A 14,689-nucleotide genomic window follows, 5' to 3' on the forward strand; every position below is an offset into this window, starting at 1 on the left:
GAAATTATAATGTAAATAGAGGTCAATGTATCTTTTAATAGGAGCTATTCCTATAATCAGATGTTCAAGAGGAACTGCAGCAGAAATGGTGGCAGTGGTAAGACTAAATATATGGTTGTTTCAAATAAATGTCCTAATAGCATTTTATTTTTATTTTTTACAACCCTGAACATTTAACATCAGAGAGGAAAACTGAAAGAAAATGGCCACGGTTCTCCTTCCTGACATTGCTTCCACAGAGCCTCATTGTAGAAGTTGTGTGACTAGTCACACAGACACAGAATCTTTAGAAAGCAGACTCCAATGGGTGGAGGTGCACATGTCTCTCCAGCCCAAAATGTCCCTCATCTTCTCCTTTTCCACTAGACATAGCACCCTAGGAATGTATCCCTGCCTGCTCTGTCAGATGGTAGTTAGCATTGTGTAAAATGCTTGTGTAAATAATTGTAGTCCTACTTTTTAGTTAATGGTTGTAGTTTTTATGTGCTTGTTTGGATCTCTGGATCCCATCAGAATTTGTGCAATGATCATAGAGCGAAGTATTTTGGTGTATGTAAATTGGGAATGTGCTAATAGTAAGCAAAGGTAATTGGAGAATGAGTACAGTAGATAATTGCTTTGTTAATAAATGTTTAGAGAAAGCCTCCTTCACTTACTGCAGTATTGCTTAGTAATGGGAAAGATTTGTCCCTTTAAGCTGATATAACTTTAATTTCAGCTACAATTATCCATATCTAAATATGGCTTATATGACCTAATTAGACACATTATTATAAATAATGTTAAAATTATGTAGAAAAAATATTTTATCTGCATTTGGCTATGAAAGTCTATGGAGAATAAATGACTAAAACAGCCTTTCAAAATCCTGCTAAGACAGGGCAATAGGAATCTTTCCCATGTGAATGGAAATAATAGCAGCTTCATCCTTAAAATGTGACTCACCCAAATGTGCCAATGCAGCAAATGCTGGCATAGTGAGAATTGTTATGGTATGCTGTCAGACTTATAGGATTCACTCTTCCTTAGTTTGACAACAGTGAGTGATGAAGCAGCTGCAGTGGCCTATGCTGAATTCTTTGGGCTTCCCATACCATGTACATATAGAGAAGATGAATGGATCTTTTAGTCTCTCCTTTCCTTTGGCCAGACCTTTTCCCTCATTACCTCCTTGACAGCTGAAGCCACCTCTGCAAGCCTCCTCCTGGAGCTGGCCCCAGATATCTAATGCCTCACTGCAGCAGTCTTCCCCTCAGGTCTATGAATGGGAACCTAGGTTACTTGACTGCTTATATCTGTCTCCTCCTTTTTAAAAAAACAAAACAAAAACAAATGGGGGGGAAGGAGGGGGAAAGGGAGAGATCCAAATAACTCCCAAAACAACAAAGGGAGTGTTGTAGAATTTCTGACTCCAGTTTAGAGACTGCTGGAAAGACAACAAAACAAAACACTGTTGTTTTTAGTTACTTAGTCAATAGCACATCTGAAATGTTTCACAAGACTACAGTTGCAATTTTTTACCTCTTTAATGACATCAGATTAGAGATGTGATTTTTTTCATAGAATATAAAATTTAATGGTAACTGAACTAGTTTTTCCACTGAATGCATCCGATGAAGTGAGCTGTAGCTCACGAAAGCTTATGCTCAAATAAATTTGTTAGTCTCTAAGGTGCCACAAGTCCTCCTTTTCTTTTTAAAATCATCACTTCCCTTCTCTCGCTTCCAGTCCTTAGGAAAACTTTTGGCAGAATGCAAAACAATAACAATGTAGCAGACTGTAGTGGGAACACCTGGCATTTGAAAGCTGGGAAATGCCATATTTAAAGTTGTCAGTGCAGCCTTAATTCTTCCCCTTGTGCATATGCATTATGATACAGGCTTTAATTACATAATCACATTTTTTCCACTGGACCCTTGCCTCATTCAGTGCACAAGCTGGACACAAAGGAGGCAGAACTCAGTTCGCATGAGTAACCATAAATCCAGCATTGTCTATCTTTCAAGTGCCTGACTTTGAAACTTGCATGATTCTCTTCACCTTTTTTTTTTTTTATCTAACTAATATGTGCTTAGAGAGAGAGAGACAGACACTCCACTAAAGATGGACTTGGATTGTCTGGAAAATCAGGAATTTGCCCAGAACTGTCAAGATAGCAATATGGCAAGTAAGAGAAACTGTGTCCAAAGTAAGTTAGTGTGACTTAAGCAGTAGCATGACTATTAGAAAAACTAAAATTTGGAAAATTGTTGTCTTGACATCAGCAAAAGCTCATCTGTCTTAAACTTTGTCCATTGTACAAACTGGTTGAGAGAATCGCTAACCTCACCGATGTGTAAAAAGATGCTTTGCATTTTTTAGAAACTAGATAAGAAACTCCGAGAGAACCTCAGAGATGCCAGAAACAGTCTTTTCACAGGTGACACACTTGGGGCTGGACAATTCAGGTAGTGTGCTACAGTTATTTTGCATTATTTTTATATATTTGTTGCAGTAACACTAAAAGGCCCCATTTGGCTTGGGACTCTTGAGCTAGACATTGTATAGACACATGCAAAGACGTGGTTCATGCCTGAGAGTAACTTGCTTTTATGAAGTCTTCAGAAATATTAAGGAAAATAAATGTCAGTTCATATTAATAGAACAAAACCCCCATCAGATTAAACACTATGGGTAGACAGAATGTAGCCCTCAGATCCTGAGCTAAAAACTTTCATATAATTAAAGAAGACAAACATTTTGTTCAACAGAAAGATCAAATATACTGCAAAAATATCTACTATATCAACTTACAGAATGAGAATGAATGGTGTGTTGCTTTCAGACATATTCATAACCTTCCTTTTATTTAGTCGGTAATAAAAAAGGCAGACTAACTCTCTCAGAGAGTCCTGCCATTGGTCTTGGTTATTTCAGCCTCACAAACAAACAGCAAGTTCTTCCCAGCTAATCCTAATTGCCACAGGGCAGGTATGGAGTGAAACGGTCTCTCTAATATCCCAGTCCAGGATTATTAAAGCCTTTAAAGATCATTACCAACAACGTGAATTTACGTTCTTTGGAGGGCGGGGATGGGGTTTGGCAACTACCGTTCTCTTCCACTACTCTCTACCTACCCCTGTGGGACTGTGAGGATCATGACTTTCCATGTCTGTTTATCCCTATGACCTTCTGGGACTGTGTGGTGAGGCTGCTTCTGTTTGGTGCCCTCATACTGTATGTATCATTGGGCTGGTGATACAAGGCATCTTGCATTGCCTTTCACAGACATAAGATACCTCTTACTAACAGAACAATAACTGTCTTTCAGTTAGGTAGGCTTATTGCTCGTAGTGGCACATTGCTCTGGGTCCACTGGTCTACTCTGACCTGTCTGCCCTGGCTCCTCATTCTCCTGTCCCTAATACAGCAGTTGTATTAACTGCTTTTGTTTGATGATGGTTGTTACACCACTTACCTTATTGACAAGGATGTGAATTACTGATATGTTAGTCTAGTCACAGTGCACACACTGTATCTTTTTATGTGCTGGGAAACAACGGCATGATATGTAGGGGATAAGCTGGAGTGCATTGTGATATAGGCTATGCCCTTGTAGAAGCCTGTTCTCTTGTATGTGGCTTGCAAATCCACTATGCACTGGCTTATACAGCACACAAATTTGTGCAGGATCTGGCCCTCAAATACGTAATTCATTTTAACATGGAAGAAATATTCATAAATGAGATGGGAAAAGAGTAAACAGTGACGTGGCAGAGTTTGTAGCTTAGTGTTCAGACCCTTGGAGAGTAATGAAATGATAGTATTTGGGTTCATTGAAAAGGAGATGGGATAAAACGTTCAAAAAGTGCTGAAGTCCCCTTTTCAGAAGTAGGAAAAAACACCCTTTTAGGAGTTTAAATCTCACTGATTTTTCCTAATCTACTTAGGCACTTTTGAAAATTTTACTCGGAGTTGAGTATCAGCATGTTGATGACAATGTAAGCCATAAGCTCTTTGTGGCTTCACGTACAAATCAAACAGGAGAGGTGGCATGATGGGCCCCCGAGAGAGAGACTGCAGATGTGAGGTTCCTTTTGGGACATGGGGCACAAGCAGTGATTCAGTACTTCTAGAATCTTTTTCAGAAGAACCAAACCCACCCAAACTATTTCATCCATCCACCTCACCACTTTCCGTGGACGAGTCAATAATTTCATAAGCTGCTGACAAATCTGATCTAATCATCCTGAATATTTTATTATTGTCCATTGCTAGAAGGTGATTATCACCCATTGATACTAATACAGTCTCTATTCAATAATCAGTCATGAATCTGTGTAACTAAGCTATTAACTAAGAAGGCTGGTCGGTGCTGGTTATTTGACTTGGATTTAAAATTGTGTGTGGTAGCTCTTTAGTTATAACAGAGCGTGAGAGTTGCCTTATCACATCAGACCCATGTCTGTCTAATCAGTATCCCATTTTTGGCAGTGGCCGGCTCCAACATGCTTCAGAGGAAGGTGAAACAAACTCTGTAACAGAAAATTATGGAATAATCTACCGAAACAGGAAGTTTCTTTCTAATACCTGCCAATTAGGATTTGGCTTTTCCCCTGAAATATGAAGGTTTATATGTCTTTGGGCTTTTATATGGATGATGAGAATTTAATGTAACTTTCAGTCTTTTTTTAATATTGCTGATTTCTTGGTCTCAATCTTATCTTTGTGAATTCTCTCAGTTAATTATGTCCCAAGCCAAGCTCCCTAAAGTTGTAAATTCAGCATGGTAGTACATACAATTTGCAGAATAATATTTAAAGCAGTGATACTCAGACTCAGGCTCCCGAGTTGTAAGTGGCTGTTCAGTGTGTCTCCTGCGGCTCTTTGCAGCACATGGTATTAAAACACTGTGATTTAATTATTAACCAGTCTAAATTATTAACCAATCAGGATGCTTTTACTATGTTATTAACCAATTGTAGTTGATAAAATAATATTTGGTCAGTCATTTTGCTGGGAGAATAATATATATAAACAAAATATTTCCCCTGTCATATTGTTTAAATATGAATATGTAGTACCATAGTAAATGAAACAATGAATTCACAATACTGTTACTCTTTTGGGTAATGCTGATTGCTAAGTTGGCCCCTGAATCACTAAGGTGTGAGGTCACTTATTTTAAAGAGATTGGCAGTACAGAAAAACTCCAAAGAATATCTCTGATATTTCTGAAGAGACTGAGAGACTCCTCCAAATATGTATAAAGAGTTACTGACAAAATATCTTTTATTTACAGCTTCCAAAGGCCTTTGTTAGTCCTTGTTGACAGAAACATAGATTTAGCAACTCCTCTACACCATACTTGGACATACCAGGCCTTAGTGCATGACGTACTGGTAGGAGAATAAACTTCATTTTTATTATTGAAAGTACAGTTGTATTTTCAGTTTACTCTTAAATATAGTAACAGCCCTTAATCAAAATCGTATTTTATATATTGAATTTATTTGGAAGCTATTTCATCTAAAACAAATCTGGAAGGTTTATTGTAAAGGGTTGGGAGTTTTGACATTGCAGTACCTTTTTAAAACATTTACTATTTAAAATGTTGCTGTAGTTATTAAGATACTGGTAATTCAGTTATGCAGGGCTGTTTTTCAGAAGTTTGTAATCATACTTTTTGTGTTAGCTTTATTTCTCTTAATGCAAAAATGTGTCTTAAATCAGTTAGATCTAAGTTTTGTCACTGATTTTCATGTTTGTCATTTTCTAAGATAAGAAGACTTGAGGTTTGTTCTGCAGCTATCCTATACAAATCTTGTGTTCTCTCATTCCCCATCTACAAAGACAAATGCTTATGACACTAAATTGTCATGATGGGAGGTTGCTGTTAGCTTGCTTTTTGGATGTTTTATGAAATGTACAGATTATAATGGTTTAATTCTATCTATTCTGAAATGTAAATATTTTGTATTGTTTTAGTAAGTTTTAAAACAGCTCTTGGTATCAGTTTGAGTTTTTAGAGATTTCTTACTTTACCTTTCGTCTCCACAAGATGGTGTAGATGTTCTATATAGAGAAATACCAACTGGTAAATGAACTTGCTGAGAGAACTTTCATAAATATTTATTTTGTTTTGGAAGTCGCATGGAGCTTAGAACATTTACATCTTCCAGAGCTGATTTTATAAAACAACTTGCAATTAAAGGCTTTTTTTTTTTTTTACACATAGTTCTATAAACGTCTGGCTGACCTAATATGTCTTAGAGCTCCATTGTTAATGGTGAAAATGATATGCAACCTAATTCCTAATTCAGCTGCATGTTATATTGGAAATTTATTTTAATGGAAGGAAATCTTGTTACTTAACTGGAGAAATTTATTTATATATATATATATATATATATATATATATAAAAAATACATAACTACGAAAACCTAATATAAAAATATGCTAATAAAATTTTTATTTAACTGCATAGAAAAAATCAGGAGGGATATTAGTTCTCTTTAACATATATTAAAATGAATGTCACGTGACCTATTAATGTAACTTCTCTGAGTTAGTGTTTTGTATTTGTTGCTGAGGTTGTGATATACATCCACAGTCTGTAGTTCATGCTAAAAGTGCAATATACATCACTACATGCCCAGTTACTATGAGTTATGTACGGGCGCATAGAGTTGTCTGAAAATTGTTGCATCACTGAGGTGACGTTTTTGTAATCTCTTGTGGGGTTTTATAGAATTCTACTGTGCACAACAAATTGTGCATGTGGTGTGTATTTTTCATTTACACTTTTCAGCTGATGGAAAGTCACTGCCTTTTTGAGGCTGTAAGATTGTTTGTAAAGTCAACATTTGTTGAATGTGCATGTTTTGTTCTTAAAATGTCTAGTTCAACCTGTTAGCAAAGTTTGTACACCCCTTGGAAACATGAGTGATCTCTAGTTTAGTATCAAGGGGAAAAATTTAATTTCAAAAGCAGGCGCGGTATCCAGTTGAAAAAAAAATCATGCCAGGCTCTTCACTGAATGAGCACAACATTTTATGAAATGGCTTGAATGACTTTGTTGACAGGGTTCTAAATTGTAATAGGAAAATAGTTACCAAGGTGATGATTACATAAATTGTACTGTCACGTAAATCAGTTTTCATTTGGCTCTCAACTACAGGAGCCAAGGGAATCTGAGATGGTGATCTAAAGGCCAGCATAAGCACAAATCTCTGTGCTTTGCCTGTTTAGGTAATAATGATACTGTTGCTACAAATAGACTCATCTGAAGATTCTGATCAAAATCTATTCCAGTGAGGGAGTGGGAGGAAGGTAGTGTGTGTTTAAAATAAATATATGTATAAAATCAGGCTGACTTGTCTGTAGGAACAGGGTTCTGATTGAGTAAACAACCTAGGTGCGATGTTAAACAGAGTGGGAAGCTTTAGAATAATTGCCAAACTGCTAAAGTAATCTGTGAGAGGGACTCATTGAACAGAAATGGTATGTGAATTTTCTGCTAATGAAGTAATCTTTCTCTCCCCCTTTTTTTTTAACTTATTCACTCATATGAAGCTGTCCACCAAAATCTGTTTTTGTGGAAACCGTAAGCAAAGGCCTTATAAGAAGGTGAAGAGCCGTTGGATTCATATGCTTTTCTTTGGTGTGCAAGCTATTTGATTTTTTTTGGAATTTTGACCTGAACGATCTATAGCATTTCCCATTACTCACAGGAGTGGAATGCTACTTCATGGACTACTTTGTCAATATTCTTGACCATTAATGTTGTCCTTCCCAACCGAAGCAGATACACGAGAATGGGCTTGACAGTTTACATTCATGTCCATATGTTAGGACATTTGTGCCCACTCACAAGTTGATATGACATGTTAACTGGAGTTGTGGTTCTCGAATTTGTAGACACTTTATAAGAAACAGATCCTCTCACAAAGCCTCTCCACTCCCAACATCTGAATCCCCATGCTTGATTCTAAGTTTTCATGCTTCCTATTACTAAAAAGGCCTCTCCAAGAGATTGGGACACAGACTGCAGCTTGAGAACCAACACAATAGAATACAGGTGCTTATGAAAGTTTGGTTTAGATGGGCAGTCTGCAGATTGCTGCAGAGGAGGTGCCAAAATGAAATGGCTGTTATGCTTATGGCCAAACAAAGTTTATCTGTTCTTAGCTCATAATGCTTGTTCTTGGTGCCAGCAATCTGAGAATTCAACACATGCTGTTGTTCTTTGATGTGATAACAGCCAAATAAAATACATGAACTATGGATAAGAAAGACTTGTACTTTCTCTGACCCTCAGTTCTTCAGAAAAACTAGTGAAGGCCAGTAATTCCCAAATATGAGTGTAACTAAAAAAATATTTTTAGTGGAGTTTTAGGATGCCTTCTTCCTAAAAAAGGAACAAGCCTCACTCAGTGTTGTAGCATCTAAAATATATCCTTAATGGCAGCAGTAAGGGGGAAACCTAACATGCCTTTGATAAAGAGAGGAGAGGGCATACATAGCCTCTTCTTTTGAAAAAACTGGAGAGGCATGGGTAACCATACCTACAGCCAGAGGGAACAGAGTTTGGCTAAAGTTCTCCCAGATCACCCCCCACCCCTTCGGGGCAGCTGTATCTTTTTCTGTGTTGTGCCCACCAACTACTGTCCTTCCCCACTCCCCAAATATCAACAGGTGTTTAAGGGAGAGGTTCTCTGATCATCTTGCCCACTTATATTTGGGGGAGCTTCTTTCTCTCCTGACTGAAGAGTTTCTGGAGGCGTGTGTTATCTATCTTGTCTTCCCATTGATGCGGGTATTTGGAAGAGTGTTTGATCTTGTCTTTCTCACAATCACAAAATCCAGTAAGTAAAGAGAACGTGGAACAGCTAGGCTGTCTCATGCTGCCTCTGAACCCTGCTGCTCTGTTAAGAGAGAATAATAAACCCAAAGACAAAGCTCCTCACTACAGCCCCCACACTTCATTAGCCATGCTCACAAATCCACACACAACAACACAATAAGCACACACAGTAAACCCAAACATCACTCTGAAGGCTAGACGTATGTCTGAGTCAGTGTGAAATGATGGAAGCAGCTACACCATAGTAGAGAGTTCTTCTTGTTTAGATTATCACTAGGTATTAGTAGGTAGATATGGATTATGAGGAAGACAATGAGAACATATAGGAGTGACAAAACCAGTGTGATAGGTCAGCAATTACTCTGCTCTTATTGTGTCAGTAGTAGATAGGAGCGTATGATATTTTGTAAGTCTTTTTCCTTTAGGTGTGTTTATACTGTGATGATGCCAGTCTGGAACTATGTTTAAATGACTATGTTTAAATGACTCGGTTATCTTGATACATGTTCAGTTTAGATCTTAATATATGTTATCTTAGTTATGTTGTTGTGGAAGATTAAAGATATCTTCTCATGCCATGTACTGTATGTACAATATATACCAAAAAACCTCCATTAAAAATGTTAGAGTTTCTAAGTTAAGTGCTCAAGTCAGGATAGGTAGAAGTAAAGGTTGCTTGTTCAGTCTTCTGTTGATGTGGGTACTTACAGGACTCCCATCACTGTAGTTTTGGAGCACCTCACAAACATTCATAAACTTGTTCTTGTCGCATCCTGTTGTGAAGCATGGGAAGTATTAACTCCATTTTACAGAGGAAGCATTGAGACACAGAGATTTTGATTTTGTCAAAGGTCATACAGGAAGTCCAGGCAGGAATAAACTCAGATCTACTATGTCCCAGTTCTGTGCTTTAACAAGACCATTTTTCCCTCTTCCAGAATCTGACTCATTCGTTCTATGGCCCTGGCAATGGGTGAAGCAGGGGTGCTAAGGACAACAGTCTCATTTACTTGTCTCATGTGGACAATGAATAATCCTGCATTAAAAAACTAAAGTAAAAACATTATTGTACAGTAAACACACAGGCTGAATTAAGGTTGGACAGACAACTTTGATATTGTCATTTCTTGACTTTTGAGTGCTTCAGTTCATACCCTTGATGTATGTTTGTTTTTAAAGGAACAGTACTGGGACGGACACACACATATCTTAGTCTTCCACATAAAACGCAGTGTGTCAAAAAATATGGAATAGACTAATTAAACTTGACAAGTCCATCTTAATGACAGTTTCTTAACTTTCTACTCACTATTATCCCAATCATGCAGATAGATATGCAACATATATTCTATTCAGATGGCATTTGTTGCAGGAATGGGATCATAGTGAATAAAAAGATAAGAAAATGAGCCGTAAAAATGGGCTCTGAGAATGAATTGTCTATAAAAAAAAGAAATTGGAAAGAAACTTTTAAAAGGATTATGGATAATGAGGCCAGATGAGGTGAAATTAGATGTAAATAGTTTTTCAGGGTGGTTTCAACTACTTAAAAACTCCTTCATTATATTTACTGTATACTTCTGCCTTATTTGTATTTCCATCTTACTATAGAACTGAGGAAAATAAATCTGGTAATTAGTTACAAAATCTGATCAGTAAACCCAGGACACGTTCTCAAGTTAATTTTTCACAGCTTTTCTTACTTTTACATTAATTTCTAAAGGAATATCTAGTTATATAGTATAATTTCTGTAAATGTATAATGTAACATATAAAAAATATGAAGATGTTGTAGTTCAATCAGTCTGGTCCCTATAACAATGGAAAATGTCTATTTTTAAAAAAGTCACATAAGGTATTCTTAAGAGAAAATTAGATATAATAGTCTATTCATTACATCGTATGTTGAAGAAACAAGTATAAAAATTACTATTTACATAAAACAAAAGTAAAATAAGATGGTAACCCAGGAAAAAAATTATTCCTTTGTTCCAGTAATGTGTGATGAATAGAGAATATAGTGAATGCTTAATGCCAAGTTTCAATTATTTCAGTTCTTTTTCTTTTAACTCATTCCTTGGAAAGTATTTGGATAAGAGATTGGTGGTTTTGTTTTTGTTTTGTTTTTTTGGCTCAAAGCAAGGATTTGATTGTTCTTGAAGAACCCAGAGGATATATTTATCTTTGTAAATGTCACCTAGAAAGTCATAAATAGGGAAATTTGCTAATAAAATAGATTGGTCTGTTTCAGAAGGACCACCAGGAAAAGTGGAGTTCCAGGAGAAGGTTCATGGATTTGTTTGTTTTTTCTGCGGTGCTCCATATATATAATAGTTAATGCAAAAGGAAACTGTCTCTATTCGGTTTTCCTCTTCAGAATAGTCTCATGCCTGCTGTAAAGACAGAATGACTTAGAATCATTCTGTTTTCCGTTGCAGTTCAGCTACATGTCAGTTTCTTCTTGCAACAAGTATGTGAAAAACTTGCAGAGGCAATTACTTCAAGACCTCTATTCCAAAGAGGCACAAAAATACGTGACAGGAGAAAGATTGAAAAAATAAGGAACTCAAAGAGGTAGCGAATGTGACATTAAAAAAATGGAGTGGGAGGGGAATGCAGAGACTCAGAAGATGAAGCAGGAAGGGAGAGGGAAAGATTTGCTCTGGTGCTGGAGATAGAGAAATGCTGCTTTTTCTCTTCAAATTCTGAGTTTTTTTCCCCCATGCAAAATAAAATGCCAGAACACAAAGATTAATTCTCTCTGTTCATGAGTTACCTTTTTCAGTATAATTGACACTACTCTTCCAAAAGGTCACTAGTCTTCTCTTAACAGTCCAGACTACAGAGTCCTTCTCTGTGGCCCAATGTCTATTCAAGTATTTTATACTAAGTAGAACAGCTTCACCATGAAAGACTGAGACACCCAACCTGGACTGCCTTATAGCCTAGTCATCAGGGTGCTCACTTGGCAGGTGGGAGGCTCAAGTTCATGGCCCTGCTCTAATGACTAATTATTTAGCTACAGTGGAATAACTTCAACAGGAGAGATTGAAACACTTGCACTAAACTACCCCATAGTTCAGAGGTTAAGGCACTATCCTGTAGTGTAGGGAACCCAAGTTCAAGTCCCTTCTCCACATGAGGCAGAGAGGGAAATGGAACCCACGTGAATGCTTGAACTCCCCCTGTATTAAAGGTTAGAGAGATGGTGCTGCCATTCATTTCCTTTGCTTTTATTTTAAAAAGTGCACACAAATGAAACATTTTGGTTTAGGTCAAACAAAAGATTTTGATCAACCCCAAATGATTTTTGTTCACTTTTGATTCACTGATATATTTTGGAATTTTCTATTTGTTAGGGGTGAACGTGACACAGAGACCCCTTGACAAAGGGTCCCATTTTTTGTAAACAACTCTCACCTCGGACCTGTCAAACTCATTTCACCAAACACATATCTTGCAGGATTTTTATCCATAAGGGATATCGTGAGGTGCTACAGAAAGCTTGTAATTTGTCAGAACTCATACTCCTTTCAAGATGTATGTAAGGGTAATATTTAAGGAATAATATGTTTATACTGAAAGTATGCTTTATGGATTAAGGGCTTGTCTACACTTAAAACGCTGCAGTGGTGCAGCTGTGCCGCTGCAGCACTTCAGTGAAGATATTATCTATGTTAACAGCGGGGCTTCTCCCATTGGTGTAGGTAATTCACCTCCCCAAGATGCCGTAGCTAGGTCCCATTGACCCAGCATTGCCTACATCAGGGGTTAGGTCGGTTTAACTGTGGTGTTCAGGAGAGTGAATTTTTCCCACATCTGAGCGTTGTAGTTATACTGACCTAATTTCCCAGTGTTGACCAGGCCTTAGAGTACAAATGTGCAATCACCAAGTTAATCACCAAGAAGTAATGGGCCTCAGGGATGACCCATTCAAGCAAGAGCGAGTTGTCACTCTGCCCTAATCAGCCAGTGAGGTAGTGCAAGGCTCAGTTGACCACCCTTGTCCTCTCCCAAAACTATCAATGAAAAATCATCAGAGGAACCATCAAACAATTGAAACACATTAGAATTGAAATAGGAACATTACAACAGACAGAGCTTCAGCCTGGCTGTGAATTGGAGCAAAAGACTGTTTTAGTATAACAGAGTATAGGGAAAGACACTCTGGATCCATTCAGTCCCTTGGGGAGTAAGGGTGCTTTCATGGAAGTTTTGGATGCTGGTTACTAAGGGCATGGCTACACTTGCAGATGTAGAGCGCTGTGAGTTAAACCAGCCCTCGGAGACTGCAGTAGGGAAAGCAGTGCAGTGTGTTCACAGCTGCAAGCACACTGGCATGGCCACATTTGTGGCACTTGCGGCGGCATTGGGAGTGGTGCATTATGGGCAGCTATCCGACAGAGCACTTCTTCCTATTCTGGCGCTGTGGCTTGTGGGAAGGGGGTGGGGGGTTGCAGGGCATTCTGGGTCCTGTTCCAATGCCCTGTGATACATCGCTTCGCATCCCAGCAATCCCTGTGCTTCCCTCCACATTTGGCACCATCTTTCAACATTTTCTGTGCTGCACACTCTGTCTTCCCTTTCAGGGTGTGGGAATGGATCCTGAACTGCTGAGGAATATGCTGGTGGGTCTCGCCAGCACTTCACGAATTGCAGTCGAGTTACTTCTTAAGCTGCACACTGATAGTGAGGAGTCCGACGATGATGTTGACTCGCATAATGCATACAACATGAGATAGCTTGTGGCATTCACGGACATGCTCACCATAGTGGAACGCGGCTTTTGGGCTCGGGAAACAAGCACTGCGTGGTGGGATCACATCGTCATGCAAGTCTGGGATGATGAGCAGTGGCTGCAGAACTTTCGGATGAGAAAAGCCACTTTCATGGGACTGTGTGAGGAGCTCACCCGCACCCTGCGACACAAGGACACGAGATTGAGAGCTGCACTGCCAGTGGAGAAGCGGGTGGCTATTACAATCTGGAAGCTGGCAACTCCAGACAGCTACCGATCGGTCGCTAACCAGTTTGGAGTGGGAAAGTTGACCGTTGGAATCGTGTTGATGCAAGTTTGCAGAGCCATTAATCTCATCCTGCTCAGAAGAACCGTGACTCTGGGTAACGTGTGACATTGTGGCTGACTTTGCACAAATGGGTTTTTCCCTAACTGCGGAGGAGCGATAGATGGGATGCATATTCCAATTCTGGCACCAGTCCACCTAGCCTCTGAGTACATAAATTGGAAGGGGTATTTCTCTATGGTTCTCCAGGCGCTTGTGGATCACCGTGAGCATTTCATTGACATTAACACAGGCTGATCCGGAAAGGTGCATGACGCACGCATCTTTTGGAACACAGGCCTGTTCAGGAAGCTGCAAGCCGGGACTTTCTTCCCAGACCAGACGATCACCGTAGGGGAAGTCAAAATGCCCATTGTGATCCTTGGAGACCTTGCTTACCCTTTAATGCCATGGCTCATGAAAACCTACACAGGGAGCCTTGACGGCAGCAAGGAGCAGTTCAACAACAGGCTGAGTGCATAATGACTGCGGAGTGTGCTTTCGGCCATTTAAAGGGCAGCTGGTGCTGTCTGTATGGGAAGCTGGATCTGACCGATGACAACATCTCCATGGTTATATCTGCGTGCTGTACCCTCCATAACATTTGTGAAGGGAAGGGTGAAAGCTTCACTCAGGCATGGACCTCGGAGGTTCAACACCTGAAGGCTGAATTTGAACAGCCAGAGAGTAGGGCTATTAGAGGGGCCCAGTGCGGGGCTGCAAGGATTAGGAATGCCTTGAGGGAGCAATTTGATGCTGAAAGCCACCAGTAATGTTTGG

General features: G+C 38.9%; 1 protein-coding gene across 1 annotated transcript in view; it reads left to right on the top strand.

Annotated features, from left to right (window-relative positions):
• The window catches only part of SCFD1 (sec1 family domain containing 1), a 134,081-nt gene that overhangs the window by 17,986 nt on the left and 101,406 nt on the right, over nucleotides 1–14,689 (top strand). Inside the window, exons 8-10 of the mRNA XM_074955793.1 lie at nucleotides 42–97; nucleotides 2,362–2,447; nucleotides 5,282–5,381. Of these exons, the coding sequence (XP_074811894.1) occupies nucleotides 42–97; nucleotides 2,362–2,447; nucleotides 5,282–5,381 (242 nt within the window). The remainder of the gene's footprint in view (nucleotides 1–41; nucleotides 98–2,361; nucleotides 2,448–5,281; nucleotides 5,382–14,689) is intronic.

This window comes from Natator depressus, chromosome 6 (genome assembly GCF_965152275.1).
Source record: "Natator depressus isolate rNatDep1 chromosome 6, rNatDep2.hap1, whole genome shotgun sequence".
Classification (NCBI taxonomy): domain Eukaryota; kingdom Metazoa; phylum Chordata; order Testudines; family Cheloniidae; genus Natator; species Natator depressus.